The sequence below is a fragment of the Eucyclogobius newberryi genome, unplaced genomic scaffold, assembly GCF_026437365.1.
Source record: "Eucyclogobius newberryi isolate DKJ021-1_F unplaced genomic scaffold, fEucNew1.0.hap1 SCAF_2, whole genome shotgun sequence".
In the NCBI taxonomy this organism is placed as follows: Eukaryota; Metazoa; Chordata; class Actinopteri; order Gobiiformes; family Gobiidae; genus Eucyclogobius; species Eucyclogobius newberryi.
In genome coordinates this window covers 9,490,217-9,514,822 of record NW_027315834.1, presented here as the reverse complement: position 1 = coordinate 9,514,822, position 24,606 = coordinate 9,490,217, and the positions used below count along the sequence as shown (strand labels likewise).

The 24,606-nt window shown below is 42.4% G+C and overlaps 3 protein-coding genes across 3 annotated transcripts in view; 2 read left to right on the top strand and 1 right to left on the bottom strand.

Annotated features, from left to right (window-relative positions):
• Positions 1-4,377, top strand: part of LOC140367374 (growth hormone receptor-like) — a 26,534-nt gene extending 22,157 nt beyond the window's left edge. The window contains exons 7-9 of the mRNA XM_072453832.1: positions 228-297; positions 644-821; positions 1,346-4,377. Coding sequence (XP_072309933.1) covers positions 228-297; positions 644-821; positions 1,346-1,803 — 706 coding nt within the window. The 3' untranslated portion in view covers positions 1,804-4,377. The remainder of the gene's footprint in view (positions 1-227; positions 298-643; positions 822-1,345) is intronic.
• A 5,334-nt stretch (positions 4,378-9,711) lies between these two features.
• LOC140368006 (serine/threonine-protein kinase NIM1-like) lies at positions 9,712-16,414 on the top strand. The gene is made up of 5 exons (XM_072454837.1): positions 9,712-9,952; positions 11,795-12,080; positions 12,883-13,151; positions 13,647-14,152; positions 16,157-16,414. Exons 2-5 carry the CDS (start codon positions 11,807-11,809, stop codon positions 16,386-16,388), a joined length of 1,281 nt encoding a protein of 426 aa, XP_072310938.1. The 5' UTR covers positions 9,712-9,952; positions 11,795-11,806; the 3' UTR covers positions 16,389-16,414.
• Positions 16,415-23,184: 6,770 nt separating this feature from the next.
• Positions 23,185-24,606, bottom strand: LOC140367230 (growth arrest and DNA damage-inducible protein GADD45 gamma-like). Its single transcript, XM_072453587.1, has 2 exons — positions 24,196-24,606; positions 23,185-24,088 (listed from the first exon to the last, which is right to left on the bottom strand). The coding sequence occupies exons 1-2, from the start codon at positions 24,327-24,329 to the stop codon at positions 23,776-23,778; spliced, it is 447 nt and encodes a 148-aa protein (XP_072309688.1). The 5' UTR covers positions 24,330-24,606; the 3' UTR covers positions 23,185-23,775.

Here is a 24,606-nt window from a genome sequence, read left to right as displayed (position 1 = left end):
TCTGTTGCCGATAGATGGAGCACTAACACAAATCCTGATGAGGGAACGCCTCACAGATATAAAGTAATGTAGACTTTCATTAATTTAAGTTCTAAAACATGAGATGCCAAAGTAAAGGTACAAGATCATGTTTAAAGGCCTTCAAATGTAATAAAGACACAAAGTAAACTTGTTCAAATCAAATGTTACTTTTACTCTGACGTGTTGAATGTTATTGTTTTTAATAGGTTGATCTTCTTGCTGTTGCCTCCCATTCCAGGCCCCAAAATTCGAGGGATTGACCCAGAGCTGCTCAAGGTATTGTTCATTATTCAGTTCATAAAATGAAAATTGTGACAATAATATGTCACAATTGGATGCTCTTCCTGCCACAATAAGTTGCGTAACTGTGTCTAGAGATCAGAGGACAGCATTCTGCCACTGAGCTACTGCAGCCCTAAAAAAAACTTTTTAAATACGTTATCAACCAAATAAAGTTTGAAATATGTGACTGAAGGCTTCTAGATACAGAATATTTACAAATAAAGTGTATTATTAATGAAAACCAGAATGTTAATTTTCTTTTTTGACATTTTGATTTAATAATGTCTCTGTCTTTGTTCTAAAAAGGTCTTTTTGACGCCTAATATGTGTTTCCTTTCAGAAGGGGAAGCTGCGTGAGTTGACGTCCATCCTGGGCTTGTCGGAGCTGAGGCCGGAGCTCTACAGCGCTGACCCCTGGGAGGAGTTCATCGAGCTGGACCTGGAGGAGACATCTGACCCCATGACCCACTGTATGCTGCCAGGCTCACCGCATGAACTCTGCACCCCCGAGTCTGCAGGTAGGTCTGTGCATGAGCGCTTTGACCAATCAGAGCCAGAGGTGCTGCAGCAAAGGTGAGCAAAAACGAGCGAAGATGAAAGAAGGCGAATGAAGGCGATTGAAGACGAGCGAAGACGAGGGAAGACGAGCAAAGCCAAACAAAGACGAGGTGCCGAGATTAAAAATATGTTATTAAGAGAGCTGAAGGATTTTGATCCAGGAAACAGCTCATGATCTGAAAATTGGCAAAGATCGCTACAAAAATGTGCCTTTATGAATGCTGTAGATCCCTGTCAGTCCCTGACAATAATGGTTGTTGAAATGAAATATGATTGAAGGTGTCTAGATAAATAATATTTACAAATACATTATTAGAAATATTGTGGTCTTTGCTATAGAAGTATTTTTGTTTGTCTGTCTGCATAGTCCAGATAACAATAACGATGATCAAAATACAACTAAAGTCATTTTTCTGTCGCTTGCCCTCCAGCTGATAGTTAACATCGACTTTAACCCAACCTGATCATTGTGTTGTTTTCACAGGTTTCCACGATGACGACTCGGGCCGAGAGAGCTGCTGTGACCCGGACCTCCACAGTGACGCGGAGAGCACGCCCTCTCAGCCCAACGCCCCGGAGGACACGCCCAACAAGCACCCCGCCCTGGACATGCCGCTCACCCAGGAGGCCATGTACACGCAGGTCAGCGAAGTCCAGCTCTCCGGCAACGTGGTCCTGTCCCCCGAGGAGGACGCTTCGGGCGCGGATTACTCCCTCAAACAAAAGCCAGAGAGCGATGGCGGCGGTTACACGTCAGACGTGAACGCGGGGAAGATCTCGGATGTGTCGAGGGCGACGTCGCTGCGGCCCGCTCCGGCGTACACAGTGGTGGAGGCGGTGGATCGACAGAACGGCCTCCTTTTGAGTCCGAACCTGCTCAGCTCCAAACCCACGCCTGAAGGATACCTGACCCCGGACCTGTTCGGAGGGATAACGGTGTAGAAGTCTACTCACACACAAGAAGTGTTGCTTACCAGTGACTACGAGGCACGAAAAGGAACTTAAATAGTCAGAAGCGGGCAAGTTTATTTGTATAGAAGTGCTTTACAGATCAAGAAATCATAATTAGCGGTGAGAGATGCTGTCAATAATGAAAATATGTCGATAACAATATTAAGTTGCCCTTAAAAATGACCCCCAATTCAACCTGAAGCTGTTCCTGAACCCTCTAGAGCACAAACAATTGGCTGGAGCCTTTGTGAAGCTCAGACTAGTTTTGGACTCTGATGTCTGTTTTACTCTAATCATAAGTAGAAACAAGCTCTGCACAGAGGAAGATCAAGCAGCCTGAGAGCTCCCTTTTATAAGATAGTGGACAAAATGGAATAAATAAAGAAAAAGTCCTAATTAAAAATACATTAGGGATGTGCTATGAAAACATGAACGGAACATAACATGAATCACAAATGAGCAGAAATATCACTCTTTTAGGTCATTTGAAATAGCATTTGCAATATCCTCTCGAAATTCAAATTTTGCAGATCTCCAAAACAACATTTGCCAATATTATCAATATATATATATATTTTTTTTTTATCTCCAATGCCAAATTACAGTACAAACAAATACAAATATTAAACAAATCCCTGTCAAAGTGCAGATAGAAAACAGAGGTAGAAGATAGACAAAGCATTCAGTATTTGGTCTGAAGCTGCTGTGTTTTCAGGCCCTGGAACAGGAAAACACGATAAGAAAGCATTTTCTTCACCCAAGGTCAATTCTGTGACTGAGAGTTTGTGACACATTTACATCATGTAGCGCCGACCAGTGTTTTAAAACAGTATTATTGCCTCAAAGCCGCTCGCTACAACCAATAAATCAAGACAATTATCTTCTATGTTTTCAAGAAATGATGCCGTGACAGTGAAGTTAATCACAAATTAACTTAATTGAGCTCCAGTATTCTTCTGATGCTGCTCCATAATGAGACGTGCACAGTTTTGTGTACTTTGTCTGTGTTTTTTTGGTGTATTGCAGTGTTAATGTGTCTCAGCAGCAGAGATTGTTTGCTTCTCTTGACAACAGTTACAGAAATCATCACGGTAACGTTCAATCTACTTAATACCACAGATTCAACAACCTTAAAGGAGGATTTTCCCTATAAACCAGGGTTGAATGTGTTTGGAAAAGTACCTCATTGCCATTTTTTTCTTGACATTGTTTACGATGATTTGTGTTTTGATTGTGGGATTTTGTGCAAAGCTCGCGTTTTAAAACACCTCCAGGAGACGTGTTTTTTCCGTGATAAAACAGGATAATGTGAGCTGAATTATGCGATTTGTTTTTGATTGTAAGTTGTTACTTATTATCGGTCCGGACAATTGCCCTTTACTTTTTGTCCCTGAAACAAAACCCAAAACGAGAAGTGACCGCTCTTTCTCTGCTGTTGGGTCAAAACTCTGGAATGAGCTCCCTTTGCGTCTTTGACAAATGGAGCTCTGATTTCAAGCCCTCTCTAAAAACGCACCTTTTCTTGTGGCTTTTAAAGGACACATTTTATGCAGAATGTTTGACTTTTTTTGAGCTTTTAACACTGTTATAAGAGTTTTCCCTTGTCAAAAACACACCTGAAGTTGTGTTTTGCTTCTTTCACACTTGTTTTATTAATCCTGTCTAGTAAGTCCTCTTCCTCTGAGCCTCAGAAAACACTTCCCTAACCCTTTGTGACATCCGTGGCAGAGATAAATCCATAAGTCATCTCTGGACATGAGATTCTGAGCATTTCTGCTAGCTTTTGTTTTATTTTCCCCATTGCATTTCCCTCGGCTGCCAGTAGATGGAGTTCTAACACAGATCCTGATGAGGGAACGCCTGACTCATGTAAAGTAATACACTCGAGAACATGTTTAAAGACCAACAGCAACACAAATAATACATAATGTGTGTCCTTTTACACAGTCTGAGACCAGAGTTTTGAAATGTGTGATTGTTGTTCTGTTTGTACTTGTTTCGTACTCGTTTGTGTGTCAGGTACTTTGGTCCATTTGTTGTTTTAAAGTACTTGACAAATAATGTTGGATTGGATTATACAGCCGGGGTCCACAGTGCAAAGACCTGTAGGTTGTGTGTGTGTGTGTGTGTGTGTGTGTGTGTGTGTGTGTGTGTGTGTGATGAAGGTTACTCGTCATAAAGATTTCTTTTACAAATAATTTGTTTTACTTTTGAATAATATTTGACAGGAATAACGTTTTATAGTGTTTTTACTTGTATGAAAAATGTTTTTTCTTTTTCTTTTTTATTAATCAACTGTCCATGTGTTTCATGAGAAATGAGGACTGTTGTCATGGCAAATGACACATTAAAACTGCAAATATCTTTTGAAAAGTCCTCAAACTGTTGCACATAAAGAAGTTGAGTTTGTCCACACTCTGGTACTGCTCTTCCATTTGGCTCTAGTTATAAACATATATTTAAATAAAATATAGTACTTTTTACTATTGTGTTGCATGTTTACTTTTCTGTTCATATTGTACAGACATCGAATAAGTTCAAATAAACCTCTTTCCTTAAAGCTGCTGTCTTTGTATTTTTTTGTAGTGTTGGGAAGTAATTAAACACATGCAACAAACAACAAATACATTTTAATCTTACGCTGGTGACTTTCTTTACTTGTTTTTAGTTTTTTCTTTATTTCTCACTTTTCTTTTACTTGTTTTTATTGCATGCATCTGTTCTCCTGTTGTAACACTGGAATAGGGCAATCAATGTTTTCTTTGCTTCTGTTTTTTTTCTCTTTCTCCTTCTTTATTTCTTTCTTTCTTTCTCTCTCACGTCCTTAAACATTTGAAAACAGTCTGGCCTCCACACGATAATATAATAGATCCATGCTTCCATACAAGAGCAGGACGTGTGTTTCAGAGCGACACTGCCTCCTGAGGACAGTGACTGAACTGCAGCAGAGTCGGGAGGCTCAGTGTGACGTCAGAGCTCAGCCTGTATCATACTAAAATACTGAAAAATAACTATTGTTATAACTGCTGGACCGCTGGTGATCCTTATTCAAAACCTGTTATTTGATATATTTAGTGAGAGCTATTATCTTTAGCTTTTGTGGTTTCTCCTTTACCACCGTTTATCGTGAATGTCTACATATTATTGCTAAAGGCTTTTGGTAGTGGACTTTAATCAAGCGTTAATTCTAATGTACAATGAGGTTGAACTATGGCCATTGAGGCTTCTAGACAGAATAATTACAAATAATAAAGTGTATTATCGCTGAAAATCTGACGTCTCTTTGGATATTTAGTTTTGTTTTTTACAATAGCGTCACTGTCTTTGTTTTAAAAAGGTCTTTCCATATGTGTTTTAGAGTCGTCCAAATAACTCATCAATGTGACCGCAATTATGTTTTATTGTCACAACTAGATTAATTCAGGCATAGTGTTTGACCTTCTACTGGTCAAATCTTAGTACAATGATAATACAAAAATAAAGTAAAAGATGCAACAACAACAAAAAACACACACGATGACGCTAGACCAGGACAATCCCAGTCAACTCTTTTCTAAATGTACAATATTGTAAACAGATAAAAACAAAATAAGACATAAGCTGCTTTAAAGAAACACCAGAATGAAACACTTTAATAGTTATTATTAATATTCTCCATTTTCTCCACCTGTGCAAAGACAATGTGCACATTTCCCCCAAAACAATGTCGATTATAGCAATTATCATGTTTAAATATGTTTAACCGAGTTTAGCCCTTGCTTGGACTCGATTTGGATCTGGGGTACTCAGAAGGCCACACATTTCTTTAGGTGGTGGTACTTGGTGTGAAACACTTGAGATCCACTTAAAACAATGCATTGGGTGTCAATAAACAGTCATGATAATAACAGCAATAAATAGATTATAAATAAATAAAAATGGCCTATAAACCTGTGAATAGTTTCAGAATACATTTGAATGAGGTTTAGTTTGAGATGAGAGCAGCAGCACACCACCAGCAGAGGGCGCTGGCACACAGACACTTAACATACATTGGGTGTTTGTGTTTGTACCAGGGATGTGTCAAATGTTAATGTAACGAGAATAAATATTGCTATTTAATTTTTTATCTTTGTTGTTTTCTTAACACATTTACCACTCCTGACTATGAAATCAAACTTTCTGAATGATTAATTCAAGATAAACAGCAAGATTTTTTTTTTTTTTTTACCTACCTACCTTATTAACCTATTAATCTTGGCATTTTGTGCTGTGATGTTCCTCAGGGTCGCGTAAAGGCCCCTCACTCAGTCATCAATGAATGAAACAAACACAATTATTTGCAATGATTACAGTTCTGTCCAACGACAATGGAACGGTCACAGGTCAGAGAATCTTTTGATTATTTTAATGCTCAAATTGTGTTAGTAGCATTACATGTATTCAGTTCATAACATGTTGTCGGGGGCTTCAAGCCCCTGGTAGGGTGCTTTATGAATAGACAGCACTGTCACGTTTTCCGAAGAGGAAGCAGAGACTCAGGAATCAGAGGCTGACTCGTCCATCACTCAAGCTGAAGTTACTGAGGTCGTTGGCAAACTCCTCAGTGGCAGGGCTCCGGGGGCGGATGAGATCCACCCTGAGTAATTAAAGTATCTGGATGTTGTAGGACTGTCTTAGCTGACACGTCTCTGAAACATCGCGTGGCAGTCGGGGACAGTGGCTTTGGACTGGCGGCCCAGGGTGGTGGTCCCTCTGTTCAAGAAGGTGGACCGGAGGGTGTGTTTCAACTACAGAGGGATCACACTCCTCAGCTTCCCTGATAAGGTCTATTCCAGGGCACTGAAGAGGAGAATCCGACCAACGGATTCAGGAGGAGCAGAGTGTTTTTTGTCCAGGTATAGACGAGCTCTATACTCTCCACCGGGGGCTCGAGGGTTCATGGAAATTTGCCCAACCAGTCCACATGTGCTATGTGGATCTGGAGAAGGCTTTCGACCGTGTCCCTCGGGGTGTCCTTTGGGGGGTGCTCCGGGAGTACGGGGTCCGGGGCCCTTTGCTCAGGGCTGTCCGGTCCCTGTATGACCGGAGCAGGAGCTGTGTTCGCATTGCCGGCAGTAAGTCAGACCTGTTCCCAGTGCATGTTGGACTCCGCCAGGGCTGCCCTTTGTCACCGGTTCTGTTCATAATTTTTATGGACAGAATTTCTAGGCGCAGTCAGGGGTCGGAGGGTGTCCGGTTTGGGGACCACAGGATTCCATCTCTGCTGTTTGCAGACGATGTTGTCCTGATGGCTCCATCAAAGTGGATGGGATGAGAATCAGCACCTCCAAATCCGAGGCCATGGTTCTCGACCGGAAAAAGGTGGCTTGCCCTCTTCAGGTGGGTGGGAAGTCCTTGCCCCAAGAAGAGGAGTTGAAGTATCTCGGGGTCTTGTTCACGAGTGATGGAGCATGAGATTGACATCGGACTTGTGTTGTGGTAAAGAAGAGCCGAAAGGCAAAGCTCTCTATTTACCGGTCGGTCTACGTTTCTACCCTCACCTATGGTCATGAACTTTGGGTAGTGACCGAAAGGACAAGACCGCTGATACAAGCGGTCGAAATGAGTTCCCTCCGCCAGGTGGCTGGGCTCTCCCTTAGAGATAGGGTGAGGAGCTCAGTCACACGGGAGGAGCTCGGAGTAGAGCAGCTGCTCCTCCACGTTGAGAGGAGCCAGCGGAGGTGGCTCGGGCATCTGTTCTGGTTGCCTCCTGAGCGCCTGTTTCGGGCATGTCCCACCAGGAAGAGGCCCTGGGGAAGACCCAAGACACTATGTCTATAGGGACTAAAGGAGGTTACACACCGCGGCGTCCGAACCGTCCAGATTACATTCAAAGTCTATGTAAACATGCGTCGAACGCGTCCTGCGTTTTCCGCGGCGCGATTCCTGTGTTTTTGTACGCTCTCGACACTTTGAGCGTGCGTACGAGGCGCCCGAGGCGTCCAAAGCGGCCGGCGCGACATGTTCAGCTTGTTCAACTTTCTGCGGCGGATGCGCCGCAGCAGCCAATCAGAGATGACGTGCTACGCACCTGGAAAAAGACCCAAAACAGACCCGCAAGATAAAAAAAGTCCTTAAGACCCAGCTCTTGGAGCAAATAATGAAATCTGGGAGTCCCTGCTTAGACTGCTGCCCCCGCGACTCGGCTCTGGATAAGCGGAAGAAGATGGATGGATGGATAGATAGAACAAAAGTGTAGTAAACAGAATATGAAAACAGACAAAGGAAAAATGTAATTCAGGCCTCAAAACTCCAGCTGTGGACATAATAGATGGATATCTTTGGAGCGCATTTCTGGCAGCAGGGGAAAAGGCAATCACAAAAAAATGGATGACAAAAACTGCTCCGACAATTAAGGACTGGACAGACATGATTACTGACGTACCCACCAAGGACAAAATAACTTCTGGACTCAAAATTTAAGTGAAAATAGATCAATTCAATAAACAATGAACAAAATGGAACTCATATTGTTTGCCATAGTATCCTCTTCTTTTGGATAACATCCTATTACTTTCTAATGTTATTCTTTACTTACCCTGAGTTATCTACGGTCTTGCCCAGCTCTGTTATTTATTTATTTTCTATTATCTTTTATCTTTCATGCTTTTTTTTGCTTTTTTTCTCATTCTTTTCCCATGTTTTTGTTGTTGAAAAAAAAAATTAAAAAAAATTGTTAGCTTGCCCTCGACACGTTAAAGTAAGCCTGCAGGCGTAAGGGACATAATGATCAGCGTCTGAAGATGATTTATGGACTTCCTCCGCAGCTAATGATGACACAAAACAGAAGAGTTGAAAAAAAAGTGTTTCCTGAGGCTCAGAAGGAGTGAAGCGAAGATAGACGTAACTTCAGGCGTGTTAGGATAATGGAACAATGTTATTACGAGGTCAAAGCTCAAACCATTTACAGAGTTGAGGGTTTTGCTGACCGCTGCAGCAGGTGAGGCCACACTTTCATGTTCTGTTCCCGTTCTAATCCAATCAGTTTCCAAGGAAAGCTCTGAGGAGGGGCGGTCATCTCAGCATTGAACATTCTTAGAATCAGAGTCATGTTCAGGATAATAAGTCCTGGACCTGGACCTAAACCAGCCCACTAAAGCTAACCTGGAAGTTTACTTTCAAACCAACTACTTTGGTCTGTCTGTGAAATTAACCTCTGCAATAAAACAAGAACAAGCCCAAAGCACACAGGTTGTAGCCAATCTAACTATTTAATTCTAACATGGAATTTTAGTGAGGATGATTGCTCAAAGCATCTGCCTGGTGCCCTGAGATCAATAGAATCATTTTCATACATTTCCATTTCAGATTTGTGCGTTTTTGTTCTTTTGATGTGATGTGTTTTTTCATCATTTAATAGGGTTGTTTTTATCTATGCATTTTATTTATATATTTTTTACTGCACTGTGTTAAAAAACAAACACTCCCCTACTTGTGTTTTTTTCTTTGTAGTAAGTGGCCCTATGTTGGTGCCGTGACTACTTTGTTAATGTTTGCAAAGTATCTGACAAACAAGTCAGCGCTCATAGAAAGGCCACTGTTGTGAAGTATTTTTCACTTGTCGTACATTTGCTAAACTCACATTGTCCTTCTCCTCACGCCTCGTTGTCACGTCACCGACTGGACATTGGACACCTGCCTTGGTCTGAACCTGAACGCTGCCTGGTCTAATCTCGTTATCTCCGCTCCTGGACCAGCCACACGCCGCTAATCCCAACGAGAACATCTGAGCCTAAGAGTGTTGCATAACATTTCATCTTCGACACGGGGATCAATCAACCTTGGGCACACTCACCCGTGCGAGTTCAGCAAGCGACGACAAGACACCAGAGGTTTGAGAACTTGCTGATTGTTCTTGATAAATCGTCCAGTCTGGTGCTGGTGCTGGTGCCTGTGCTGGAGCTGGTCCTGGTCCTGGTGTTGCCGTTTGACAGGATTGGCCCAGACCTCGGGTTCAGCCCAGGATTAGGCTTCATGACACCGGTGTGAGCGAAGAGGAGCTTCATAGATGTTCTGGTGTGGAGCAGCATGAGCCTGTGTTCTGTGGGGAGATTTTCAGGAGATGGAGACCTCAGGAACAATAACTTGAGGAGGTGCACAGCAGAGCAGCAGGCAATAGGTAAGACTAAAGCTAATTCTAGTATTCTTTGTTTATTATTAGTGTTGACTTTTTGCCGAGATAAAACTGGGCCAAAATTGGATGAAATGGTCATGTTTGACTTTTGTCTTTACACAAACTGATCGAAAACTGCTCTGCGGCGTGAAAAGATCCCAATACATTTGGAAAAACAACTTCAACACAATTGAATTAATGTGAAATCAAAACTATAATGAAGGAAACGCTCCTAATATTTTTATATCTCTTCAGATCTCTGTAATATCATCATTACACCTTAAAGGGCATGTGACAAGTTATTATGCTTTTCTCATTTTGACTTTATTTAGTGTATTTATACCTGTTGTACATATAAATTATAGTTTTACACCAACCGAGTAGGCATTTGTGGAGAAAACATGGAAACATCTGTAGAAAATGACAGGAAGTGACATCACACTCATTCCAGACAAACTTTATGCATAATTTACAGAATTTACACAAAATAAACTACTTTTTTAACATTCTAAGCATTAATTCATCATCATCAACAACAATTGTGACTTTAGATGAGTTTTTGCCAAGAGTTTGCTGGGTAATTTCCTAGTGTGATGTCATCAATTACAAAATGGAAGTGAAATTATAACATGTTTAGCAAAATTCCAAATACATTTATCTTAACTGCTTTTTATTTGAATGAGTCGTCCAAACTTTAGGGGGCACTTTAATGTCATGCTACAGTTAAAGAAGCACAGAATCATCATCATCTAGTTTCCTTTGTTTCAATCATATGGAAGTCCGTTTAGAGCTGTGCGTTACCTGAAATTAAAATGAATGGTTGCTCTAAATGAACACACACTTGGTTCACAGATTCAGGGACTTAATGCCCAGACAAGCTGTTGACTCGCGCTTCTGTCAGGCTTTGAGCGAGGATCAAAACTGTTGCTAAATGTAAGAAATAGTTTGGGGGAAAAGGTAAATGATGAAAACAAAAATCATCAATCTGAAACATACCTAAAGCTTTGTTTTGTTATATTCACAATTGTCTGAAGTTCTCCTTCAACAGATGATGCTTGCAGCTATTGTTGTTAGCCTCATTGGATTGTTTTCCTCCTCACTGCACCTTCTGCTGGAAACTGTGGGGTTATTAAGATCAGAAATCTGGACTTAAAAAGTAAACATTTATTTGTCACAGTTGGGTTCCTTTGCAGTGTTGTTTCCATGGTAATATTCCCTTTTTATGTAGAAATATATTGTACTTCAACATGTATTATTGTAACAGGCCTAAAAAGAAACCAAAATCTAAACCAAATAATAATAATTCGGCATATTAAAACAACTAAACACATTTAAAGTGCATATGACAGATGTACGACAAGTATTATTTGGACAGAATAGGTGTTAAATATGTGTCATACTTTTACATAAGTCAAGCTGCTTTTTGTGAAGACAATTTGAATAAATGAAATGACTGGAAGTAGAGCTTATTTCAAAACCAGAATCTCTCTGTGATGTCATCAATAAGCAACATTTCATCTAGAGTTCAACTGCAGACGCTGTATGAAGCTGCTGTGGAGCTCCGTCACATCCGGTGGCAAAAATATATATATCTTCTAAAATTGGGATAATGTATTCATTTACGGTAGCTGCAGGGTTAAGTTGGGTCAAGTTTGGGTTTGGAGTCGAGAGTTAGTATTAAACTAAACTGCATGTGGAGCTAGCGGAGCTCCCCTCAACATGCTGCTGAAAGGCCGTCCTCAAGAGACAGTTTACACACAACATACACACTTTTGTGACAGTTAACACATGAATTCGCCCGTCACTTTAACATGAACATGTAAATATATTTTAAAGGGTCGTCTCCAGTGCGGTGCAGCGATGCGTGTGAACCAGTACGCGCTGCAGAGTCCTCGGACACACCACAGCTGCTGCAGCCTGACGGACACTTCGGAGGAGGGACCAGCGGAAGAGGAGGAGGGGCCTAAGCAGAAGGCCACCGCCCTCCAGCGCCTCACCTCCGACATGTGCCGTGACGAGCGCATTATCAAGGAGCTGGTGATCGGGCGACGCGTGGGCTTCTACAACGTGCGAGGAGAGATCGGCTACGGGACCTTCTCCAGGGTCAAGATGGCCTTCCACGCACTCACCAAAGGTCAGGCATCTGAGCCCCTTCAAGCACCCTTTAAACAATAGAATATTTGACTTTGAACTGCTGTGGCATTGGTCCTAACCCAGTGTGTTGTGTTTAATCATAAATGTGAGTAATGATAAACTTTTTCATACATTTTACATAAACCTATTCAAAGTTCTCTGAAGCTTCTCCTTCTCAGAACAAACTAGAGCCTGAATGATCTGGTGTGACTCGTGGCTCGACACACAAAGGAATAAATACAATATCTAGTAGTAACAGCACAAAATCTCAAACCACAATTCACAGTACATTCATTTCCCTGGCCCTACCAAAGCTTGGGACCTTCAATAAACTTTTCAAAGAGTCATTATGCACCACAGTCGAGCTCTGCAAACTCCTTTTCAGAGGTGGGCAGTGTACAGAGGCAGGCAGAACGATTTAAAAAGTGCAGTTTTAACGTGATTGGAGGCCACATGAATCTTACGGGCGACATATTAGCCTATAGAGTTTACATATCTGTGTATTGATCATGGTAATCGTTCTCTGGACTATACAAACTGGAAAATATATGCAAAGACCTTTTCATAACAAAGACAGCAACAACACTAAATCAAAATGTCAAAAAAGAACTTCAGATTTTAATCAAAAATTCACTTTATTTGTGAATATTCACAATCTAGGAGTCTTCATTCACCATATCGCCACCTTGTATTGGTTGAAAATGTATTAAAAAAGACTCAATATACAATAAAAACACTAAGATAATGGTTAGCAATAGCCGCAGCCCTCAGCTCATCCATGACTTATTCTGTTCCGTGTGCAGACAAGGTGGCGCTGAAGGTCCTGAACAAAGCGCGCATGGACCCCACAGCCCAGCGCCTGCTCCACAAAGAGATCCAGTGCCTGGAGAGCCTTCACCACCCGAACGTGGCGCGTCTGTACGAGGTGGTGGACACGCCCACCCGCCTCTACCTGGTGCTGGAGTACGCCGGGGGAGGAGACCTGTCCAACCACATCTACACCCACGGCAAGCTGTGCGACCACTTCAGCAAGATCACCTTCTCTCAGATACTTGCTGCCGTCAAGTACATGGTGCGTTTCCAGAGACGTCATTCCGAAGTGGCTCTAGTTTTGTGCGTTTGAGAATTCCACGGTAGAATAGAAGAGCTCAAAACACAAATTAAATGTGAAAGAGCTGCTACAGGATAAGGACAAATATAAACGTCTACAAATATTTAGCTTGTATCTGACATTTAAAAGAAGAGAATCCTGTCAATAGTTTTATAATACTAGATAAACAATAGGAACACTGCGGCGACGATCACACACACAGTTGGAACTCTTATTCTCTTCTTAAAGAACATGTTTCTGAGTCGTGTGTTGGGGAGAATAATACTTGTGAAGTGCAAGTTTGAGGGAGTTGTACATTGCACAAAGAAATACTCTTCAATAGGTGGCACTGTAAATACTTCAAGAAGAGCAGATTGTGGTGTCTGGGCCGTGAAGTACTGAGAATGTAAATAGCTGAATTAGTTTAATATCTTGAGCATTTCCACTGACCTCCTCCACGTTTGTCTGGTCTCTCAGCACAGCCAGAACATCGTCCACCGCGACCTGAAGGCGGAGAACGTGCTCTTCACACTGAGCGGCTGCGTCAAAGTGGCCGACCTGGGCTTCAGCACGCGCCTCTCCGCTCGCCACCAGCTGCTGGAGACCCAGTGCGGCTCGCCCCCATACGCCGCACCCGAGCTCTTCCAGGACCAGCCGTACCTGGGCCCCGCCGTGGACGTGTGGGCCATGGGCGTGCTCCTGTTCTTCATGGTGACCGGGAATATGCCTTTCCGCGCCGAGACCATGGGCAAGCTGCGTCGGTGCGTCCTGAGCGCGGAGTACGAGCTGCCGCGGTGGGTGCCGGGCCCGTGTCAGAGGCTCATCAGGGGGATCCTCAAGCCCAGCCCCGCGGACAGATACGCCCTGGACCAGATGCTCGGCTGTGACTGGCTGCTGCCCGTCGAGTTCCCGTGGGCCTTCGGGACGGCGGACAATAGCGGTGCCACGTTGGAGGAGAACGTGGAGGCGGAGGAGGAAGTCAGGTCAGCTCAAAGTGCTCAAAGTGTCGCTCGGTTTATAGGGAAAGTACATATGACAATTTCTCTGGCTTTTTTCTCAATATAAAAAAAAAAAAAGCGAAACACCAAATATAATTTAAGTTTGGGCGCAATAGACATAATAAAAAGAAGAAGCTCAGAACATTTACAGAAACAAAAATGTGACACTTTAAAGTTCAAATAGTGCTCCCAAGTCTGGTGAATTAGTCCAGGTGTCAGTCCAAATGTCAGTCCAGTTCTTATTTCTTTGTTTGGTGCGTTAGAACCGGTGGTAAATGTTTATCGTTTGCCTGACCAGCCATTCCCAACACATTTTGACAGACTACTTTACAAAACCTGAGGGTCTGGGATCCAACCCAGTCGCTCCAATTTCCAAGTGATTGACAGGCGGATTAACCAATCAGACAAACGCATTGTTCGTTCGTGTCTAAACAAACATGGTGGATGACGAGGAAAGAATAAAAATAACACAGACTGAGAAACGTTGCCAACTTCTGCTGAGTCAACAAGCGACGCACTAAACTCTGTAAATCTGAGGTAAATTAAGTTATATATTTAGTTCTGAATGTTCCGAAAATATTTGAGAGATGTCTTCCGCATTTGAGAGACAAGTGACACAAAGTCTTCCGCATTTGAGAGACACGTGACACAAATTAGCGGCGGTGGTTGGACCGTTTTTTTTGACGCCCCCCAATGGTCCGAATCCAGACCGAGACGCATTCGAACAGAATGTGGCGGGTCAGGCAAGTTTATCGTAGTTCTTTAAGGTTCCCACACATCCTGGAAATCTGGAAAAACCTGGAAAATGCCTGGAAAATGAGGAAAAACGGCAGAATGTCCTGGAATAAATATATTTGTCTCCACCCTTTGTGTAGTTGGATTACTGTATCTTAAATTAATAGATTGACATTAATAATAACATTAATAGATTGCCATTATCACAGTAAAAATATTTTTAAAAATATCTCAAATCCACCAAAATTCATTCAATTTTACCCGTTTTGTACATCATTTCTTGGGAGAGGAACCCTCAAGCCCCCCTTTTTCTCTTATTTCGCCTACTCGATGTGACTTTTGCATCAGACATTTCATATTTTACCACAACGTGTCAGTTTTAAAGAAACGCTCTGTCCTTATTTTCCTTGTCCTTTGGTAATCTATACGTCTAAAAATACAACGCAGTCAAACCACAAAGCAGAAAGAACACGTGAACAGAAGCGTTTAACTTAATGGTGTGTAGTCCCTTTGCATTCAAGAAAAATGGAAGAATATCATTGCAGAGGTCTCTACCCACAGGGTGTTGTCACAAAACAGCACTCCATCCAAAATATGGAGACAATTCACACACGAGACATTTTTCAGTTTAAACAATTTATCAAAACAGAGGTGTTATTGGGTGTTTTATTTGTCAAATCATAATTTTGGAGTGATTTAAACGAATTCTGACCCTCGTTTAAAATACCGTAAGTAACAGTTGTGTAATACCTCTGCTTCTCATGTCCAACAGGAAGTGACATGATAAATATCAGCCAAAGTGTCAAAATGGTAAACAACAGTCAAATATTTTCAAACATAATCAGTACATTTACTGAAATGTGTAAACCTGTCATGTGCACATGACGGCTTCTGAGAGATGCAACATTTGGGCTGAAAGTTTATCAATCGATTATTGATTTATTCATCAACCTATTTAGAATAATCGTTTTATGAAAACAAAGCAGGAATGACATCAAATTTAACAGAAGTGAATTTAACAGAAGTGAATGTAAAATAAGTGAATGTAAGATAAGTGAATGTAACAGAAGTGAATGTAACAGAAATGAATGTAACAGAAGTAAATGTAACGGAAGTGAATGTGACAGAAGTGAATATAAGATAAGTGAATGTAAAAGCAGTGAATGTAACTGGAATGAATGTAATAGAATAGATGCTTTAGTAGAAAACTGTAATAAATGTTGACCCGTCACTGCCCCCTGTGTCGGTTTGCAGAGCTGCGATGATCGCGCTGGGCTTCACGGAGCAGCAGCTGAGGATCAACCCGGTGTCCGACAGTCGTAGTCCTGTAGAGGGCGTGTATCGCATCCTCCTGCACCGCTCCGAGCTGGCTCGTGGCGCCGACACTCTGCCCATGGTCACAGGCGTGGTCCGGGATCCGAAACGAGAGGGGCTCCGGGCCTACAGAGGCCTTAGACACACTTCCAAGTTCTGCGCCATCGCCTGAGATACTGCCCCCTGCTGGACTCAGATTGGAGCGTTGTGCGGGGACACAAACACACACTTGTAACTGAAAAGACACAAACACACACTTGTAACTGAAAAGACACAAACACACACACTTGTAACTGAAAAGACACAAACACACACTTGTAACTGAAAAGACACAAACACACACCTGTAACTGAAAAGACACAAACACACACCTGTAACTGAAAAGACACAAACACACACTTGTAACTGAAAAGACACAAACACACACCTGTAACTGAAAAGACACAAACACACACCTGTAACTGAAAAGACACAAACACACACTTGTAACTGAAAAGACACAAACACACACCTGTAACTGAAAAGACACAAACACACACCTGTAACTGAAAAGACACAAACACACACTTGTAACTGAAAAGACACAAACACACACCTGTAACTGAAAAGACACAAACACACACCTGTAACTGAAAAGACACAAACACACACTTGTAACTGAAAAGACACAAACACACACCTGTAACTGAAAAGACACAAACACACACCTGTAACTGAAAAGACACAAACACACACTTGTAACTGAAAAGACACAAACACACACCTGTAACTGAAAAGACACAAACACACACCTGTAACTGAAAAGACACAAACACACACCTGTAACTGAAAAGACACACACACACCTGTAACTGAAAATACACACACCGTTACAGACACACTTTTTCATTCACTGTTTTTTCTCTCTCTTCACATCGTGGAACGTCAAAAGTGGGAAAAAACTCAAAATATGTTCCAATGTAGATTTTTTTTTTTAAAAACAGTGTCCAGACAACTACAACTGAATCATTTTCTACAACCAAAACATATTTTATATTTTGACAAACATGACCCTGAGGCTGAGGCTGCGGCTGAATCATCTGACTTCATTCTGCTCACGATTCCTCTGATTACTCACGTCAAAGTTTGCATATCATTTAAATAATCATATTTTGGATGTGAACATGGACTAGAAAACAAATTAAGATGAAGCTCAGGGAAAGAAGAACAAGGGTTTGCAGCAACATCAACAAAGCAAAGAGCGGAATCGAAAATCATATAAAACATTTTCCTTTGCTGCATCTCGCCTCAAAAATATTTTATATTTTCAGTATCTACATTGTATAAGTATAAAACTTAAAGTTAAAAAAAATACCCAGAATGTGACGGTGTGTGCAAACTTGGGACTGGTTGTTTATTTATTAAAGAGAAGGATAAAGAAGAGACACAGATTTTTCGCCGATTTGAGAAATCACCCATCACCCTCCTGACTTTCCAAGAGGCCACCTACCATCAAACCTCGTGCGGAAGCATGCAACAGCCCCGCTGCTACATGTGCGGTTGTTATTAGCGCGACAGATCGCATCGCATCTTTTGTCTCTGTCGTCATTTTTGTACTGTACACTGAAGGAACTCACTAATCACACACCGGCATATAAACCATGCATGCGCAGGGAAACGTGCTGCTGTCCTGGGAACGAGGCTGCAGGTGTGCAGTAGCACGCAGGGAATGATTGACATGTGGGAGAACTACTCAGCTGTCCACGCCACGAGGAAAGGAGACTCAGATTTCTCGCCAAAAATCCTCTATTATTCTTTTAAATATTTTTCAATTGTTTTGTATAATTTAACTTTACTGTGGTCTTTTATATCGGCGGTGGATAAACTATTGTAAAGTAGCTTTTATTATTTTAATTGCTCATAGTGCCAAACAGAATAAAGGAGTTTTTGTTTTTATGTTGATTATTGGCCTTTTTTTTAACCACGGACTGGATTCCTCTTTGTGACACGATCAATAAAAATGTTCAACAAATGTTTCCTTCAAGAATATTTATTGATTGTGAATTCATTATTTATTTTGGAGGTGGAAGGAACTGCCGTTCTAGAAGAGGTGAATGTTTGGTTTGAGCGTCGTTTAGTATCCTTATGTTCAAGGTACAAATCATCCATAACATGAAACTTGGGAAACGTCTTTATTTATTACCGTTTTATTTGAAGAAAAACTTTAAATCTGTCAGTTAAATTTAGAAATCAAATGTCCTTGTCACGCAATCAATACTTCAAATGCAATCAAGTACTTTTGTAGATTTCAAAGTTCGTAAATCACTTATTTTGCCTAATAAAGTAATGCATTTCATGGCTTGAGTAAAAGTAAAGATACACATGGGCAAATATTACTCCCAGCGGTGAAAAGTGACGAAGAACAAAAGTTTAAAAGCTGGACTTAATGTGACGTATGCTTTTATGACTTTAGAATTTTGACTTTATTTGGTGTATTTCAACCTGCTGTAAATATAAATTATAGTTTGACACTAATTAAGTAGGTATTTGTGGAGAACATTTTGAAAAATCTGTATAGAATAACAGGAAGTGACATCACAATAGGAGACTCATTCCTGTCACGTTTATGCATAATTTACACAAAAAAAAACCCTTTTTGGATTCCTAAACAAAATAAACAAAATAAAGGTGCTCTCATATATTTTTATTTGTTAAATGAATTAAAAAAGACAATAGATTTTTTGTTTTTGCAAATTGATTGCAAGCTAATTTCCTATTTCATACGTCATAAGGCGCTGGTACAGCTGGCAGCCCGGTGTAAACGCTCTCTCTTCTTTCTCACACTTATTGTGCTTTATCTCCTATATTTTGTAAATATAGTTAGTATATTTTTTCTATTTTACTGTACGATAGGGACACGCGCTGGAATAGTTTTTTAATTCAACTGTTTTTGACTTTTTTCGGCTGGATTTGAGCGTTTTTCGTTGTGTTGTTGTGACGTGAGCTAGCTCCGAGCGAGCCCACCAGCCCCCCCCCGCGCCCTCCGGCCGCGCTAAAGTACGGCGTGTCGTCGGTACACGTTTATATACACGTTTATATGAAAGAGGAACTTCACGAACGATCGAGACACGCACTGGAATCGCTTTAAATTAACTTGTTTTGACTTTATTCGGCTGGATTGAGTGTTTTCGTCGTGTCGTCGCGATGTGTTTTGGCTCTGAGTCCCCCGGCTCCGGCCCCCGGCTCCGGCCCCGCCCCCCGGCTCCGGCCCCGCCCCCCGGCTCCGGCCCCCGGCTCCGGCCCCCGGCTCCGGCCCCGCCCCGCCCCCCGGCTCCGGCCCCGCCCCCCGGCTCCGGCCCCGCCCCCCGGCCGGCGCCGTACCGCGTTTACACAAAGGAGGAACTCATGAAACTGCGGAGAACTGTCGTCTTACCCGGAGATCGTCACGTTATCCCGTCGCAATACTGACCTAACCTAATACTGATGTGCAATTCTGTCATATGTGCAATTGCTGTTGGAATTCATGTGCAATTCATGTGCAATTACTGTGAAATTCATGTGCAATCTATGTGCTGTTGTGACACATATGTGCAATTACTGTCGGGATCACATGCAATGGTATTTATTTATTTATTTGTCTATGGGAGTTTTTGTTTATAGGAGATCTTCTACTGAAAGTGTTTTTCAGACTTCCTATAAGTGATCTGTTCTTCTGGATCTACCTCTGTATCTACCTGCGTTGCACCAATGAAATTTCCCCATGTGGGACAATTAAAGGATTATCTTATCTTATCTTATCTTATCTTATTGATACAAACAGGAAGTACAATTATACACCTAAAAGATTTGCTATTCTGGGATACATTTTTAAGCAAAATTTTAAATATATAAATATATATCTGAACTACGTGTAGTTGACGATGTTATTTGTTAACTTGGGTTCGGGAGCAGGACCACGCCTCAACCTCTTACTTCTCCAGCAACCACACCTCCACTCTTTAACGACGCCTCTAATTACCCAGAAGGCCTATATATATACATGCCAATCCCAGCATGTCTTGTTGTCTCTGCTCTCTCGACAGAGAGACAGTTCAAGCGAGCCAGAGCGTTCGCTTGAACAAATCGTCAGCCGTTTTCTATCAGATTCTGACCTGTTCCAAGTCAGAGCTTCAGTCGGTTGTGTCACCAGTAGCCACGTTCTCCAGAGGACCCGTTCTCCGCCGCGCGCACTCACGGTAGTGATCTTATGCCTCCGAACACCATCTCCTCCGCACGTGCTTCTTCCGTGGACCCCTACCTCCGGGACGTCCACACATGCACACCGACCTATACTCCAGCAACGGGACCCAATGGGACCCGCTTCTTGCTTCTTGGCCTCAGCTCGCACCACAGTTCCTGCGCGTCCTCTTGCGCCGTGAGCTCCGTGCGGCGCCTGCGCCGTGAGCGTGAACTTTGCCAACAGCAACGCTCGCTCCGAGCACTAACTTCAGAAGCGGCCTACCGCCCCAATCCACGGCAACTGCCTCGTCTCAGTAATGGACAGACTGCTTTAGATTCCATCCAGCTTCTCTTCAAAGTGTCCTTGAATATACAGCTCCTCTTCCCTCGTACCACTCAGTAACATTATTTTCAGCCAGGCTTACGTCGAGATCCAGATCATCTTCCTTCATCTTAAATCATCTTTAGGGGTTCTGAATCGGCTGGGCTGATTACCAGAGACAAAGCCCCCATCCTGAGTCTCTACCCAGCCAACTATCATCGCTCCATCATCGCTCCATCATCGCTCCTTCATCACTATTATCAATAAACATTCTTTCGTATTCTATTGTTGTGGTGTGGTCCTTGCTAGTGAAATTTTTGTTTAATGAATCATCTGACCTGTCAGAGGCACTTTAAGTAAAATTATTAGGTATCTGTACTTTACTTCAGAGGATGTTTTATACTTTTGTTAGTATCTGCACTTATTACTCTACTAAAAGGGGTTATTTTTAACCTGCGTGTGGTGACGTACTGCGTAAAGTTTTGAGTTCAAGTCCCAGCTTTGAGCAACTAAAATATACACGTAATGTTTACTACAAATGTGAAGACATTTAACCAAATGTACCTTTGTTAGACCAAAGATCTGGACAATTCTTTACCAAAATCACTAAATTCAACACATTCAAAACAGTTAAAAACGTTTTGAATGTGTTAAATGTTAAATGTCTTTATACTTTATGCTAAAGAATAGGTATTATTCTAAAGAATAAAGTAGATGGCGGTAATTGCCCCTTTGCTCTTCGCTGCCATTAAAAGCAACAAGAACAGCAACAGTTAAAAACGTTGTACTTTTTATTCTTTAAATGCCTTTTTAAACAGGTGCTTCAATACTTTCACTTAAATGGATTTTTTACTTTTAGTTTTTTGCACACATATTTGCACTTTTACTTTAAAGTGCCCCCTACAGGTTTGACGACTCATTGAACTAAAATACTGTAAAGATAAATACATTTAGAATTTTGCAAAAATTATCACCAAAAAATCATTTTGTAGGTTCACAATTTCCCTTTCTCTTTGTATTCGATAACATCACACTAGGAAATTACCCAGCAAACACTGGGCAAAAACTCATCTAATGTCACAATTATTTTTATTTGACAAATAAAATATATGAGAGTGTCTTTATTTTGTCAAATTAATGTTTAGACTTTGTTTTGTGTTTTTTTGTGTACATTTTGCATAAACTTGGACTGGATTGAGTGTGTGATGTCACTTCCTGTCATTTTCTACAGATTTTTTTCAACATTTTCTCCACAAATATCTATCGGTTGGTGTAAAACTACAATTCATATGTACAACAGGTATGAATACACCAAATAAAGTACAAATTTGAAAATCGTTATGTATTGGATTTTACTATCTACCAAAACAAAAGAAATAAAACTCGAAAGTGGTCAGAGCTGCAGATACTGTTAACAAACCCTAAAATAGATTTAAACAAGTCACAAAAGCAAACTGACTAATCCATAAGAAGCAACATGAGGGAAAACCTGTGTAGTATCTGCACGAATCGAGTCTCTGTGAACATTGTGAGGCTTCGAATGGGACAAAAGACGTGGAAAAAGATAAACAAGTACTTCTGGACCATTTTTAGACATGTAGCGGAGGGGAAAGTACTTTATTTATCTTTCAAATGGTGTCAAAGTAATAAGTACTCAACTAAAACATGACTCAAAGTTTTATTCTTTTAAATCTAGACTATAAGTGAGTGTAGTGTGTGCTGTTTTATGACCTCAAAGCACCTTTGTTCAAATCGCTCTGTTTCGTGTCCTGTTTTTGTTGATCCCCAAGTGCTTTTTAACTTATGGAATGAAGAAAGTTGTCTGAATCTGAAAGTAAAGTCCGTTTATAAGTACATTTTCAGTTATTGTTACTTCCAAATTATATTCTTCTTCTCTTAACTGGTAAACAACAGTAAACGTGAGCAAGTGCCATCTTAAACTCTTAAATGTTTGGTGTTCTGCCCTGCTCCGGGACAATGTTGTGGTGACGCAGAAGCAGGTGGTCCGTGTCTCGCCTCTCTTTTGTCTCCAAACAAAGTTCCAGTGAGTGTCCCCCCCCTCTGAGGCGTCCCCCCTCAGAGGCCCCACAGCAGCTGGCGAGGCACAGATGACGCTCGAGCCCCTGGACCCCCACTGCACACGCTCAGAGGCAGATGGTCCCAACAATGGGGCCTGTGTCCCAGAGCCATTGTCCCACACACATTCACATGTAAATGAAGAGGCCCCGCCTCTCTGCACAAAGACAAACACTATGTGAAGTTTAGAGTTTATTTATTATTTCAGTTTCATCGAGAACATTTTAAATCTCTAAAGTCTTTTACAGAATGTTTCATTCCCCACAGATCAGACAAGTTCAGACATGTTCAGGTTCCAAAATCAAACCCTTAGAAAACATTTCCATCTCTTGTGTTCTAACAATAACATTTTAAATTAATATTTTTCTTTTCATAATTTAGTAACTTTTCCAAAGTGAAACCTTTAGAAAATCTTATAGTTTAATAATATCAATTATTTTTTTAAATCATTTTAGTAGTTTAGGTGAGCAGTCCCTGCAGTGAAACCTTCAGAGGACACACTCGGTAGGACGGGTGTCTCAGACATTTCTAAAGTGAAACCTTTAGAGCATTAGGACAGTTCTGGAAAGTGGGAACGGCTGAATGCGACGGTGCTCTGTCGCCAGCCCGGAGGACGTCTCCAAAAAGTCCCTTTTGTTGACGCCTCCTCCTCAGCACCGCTTCTTCTCCTGCTGCGCGTGCTTCAGCCCGCTGCGTCCCGGGCCGGGCGCACGCGGACGTGCGCGCTCGGGCCACGGGACGGGGCTTCTCCTTTCTCTCCAAACCTCATCCGCACAAAGAATGAGGGTCAGTGTGGCCCGCAGCGCCGCCCGGTTCACAGAAAGAACCGGGACGTGTGGCGCGCGTGTGCACGAGAGCACGTGCACGGGCCGGGCGCCGTGCGTGGTGCGTCCTCCTCAGAGGAGTAAGAGAGTAGATCCTGTCATCAGGAGCAAAGGTACAACAGCGTGTGTCGGTGCTCGGTTCAGCGCTCGGGAAGGCTGATCTCCGGGAGCCAGTCGTTGAGCGCGCGACTCTCTTCACAGAACACGCGCAGCTTCTCCATGGACGGGTCCTCCCACGCGTCCTCGCACGGGCCCGTGATCAGGACGCAGTGCGCGTCCTCGTCTTTGCGTCCCACGAGCTCGTGCAGGCGCTGACGGTCGCTCACGCGCACGATGCTGATGTCGTTGTCGAAGCAGAAAGACTGAATGAGCGTGAAGTGGATCTGCAGAGCCACGTCCCACTCGAACTGCTCGTCCATGGCCAGGACGCAGAAGGACACGCTGTCCGGGTCTCTGTGGGAGAGAGGAGACATGGTCAGGAAACAAAGTTCAGAGAAACACTGGAGAGAAACACTTGAGACAAACACTGGAGCTAAAGTTAAGCCACATAAGACACTTACAGGTTCATCACTTTGGCGCACTCGTACACGCCCACGGTGAGCGTGTCGTTGTCTTTGGCCGTCTCCAGCACGTCCACGAGCGCCTGGCTCGTGCAGGCGGAGGCGGACTGAAGCTGCACTTCTTCCAGAGTCATGATGACGCAAAAGTCAAGAGATATTTCGCCAAAGCGCGAGAGAGAGCGAGATGTTTGGAGTAAATCCACAAAGAGCGGAGTGACCAGTGCCGGGCGCGTGGCGATTATATACGCGCGGCTCGACCTGTGATTGGCTGCTGGCTCGTGTATTGGTATGCTAATGCTATTGTCAGCGCGAGGCTCGTGGCAGATTGATGGGGGTCAGTGAGCCGTGCACGCCCCCCTCACGCGACAGCAGCCGGGTTAAAAATAGTCCCATTCACAAGATCCAGCTGGA

What these genes read in the sequence shown, in the direction of transcription:
- LOC140368006 (XM_072454837.1), top strand. Translation starts at nt 11,807, where the DNA reads ATGCGTGTGAACCAGTACGCGCTGCAGAGTCCTCGGACACACCACAGC. An exon ending in TTGCTGCCGTCAAGTACATG is followed by an intron (nt 13,152 to 13,646) that starts GTGCGTTTCCAG and finishes CTGGTCTCTCAG; the next exon opens with CACAGCCAGAACATCGTCCA. An exon ending in GAGGCGGAGGAGGAAGTCAG is followed by an intron (nt 14,153 to 16,156) that starts GTCAGCTCAAAG and finishes GTCGGTTTGCAG; the next exon opens with AGCTGCGATGATCGCGCTGG.
- LOC140367230 (XM_072453587.1), bottom strand. Translation starts at nt 24,329, where the DNA reads ATGACTCTGGAAGAAGTGCAGCTTCAGTCCGCCTCCGCCTGCACGAGC. An exon ending in TGCGCCAAAGTGATGAACCT is followed by an intron (nt 24,089 to 24,195) that starts GTAAGTGTCTTA and finishes TCTCTCCCACAG; the next exon opens with AGACCCGGACAGCGTGTCCT.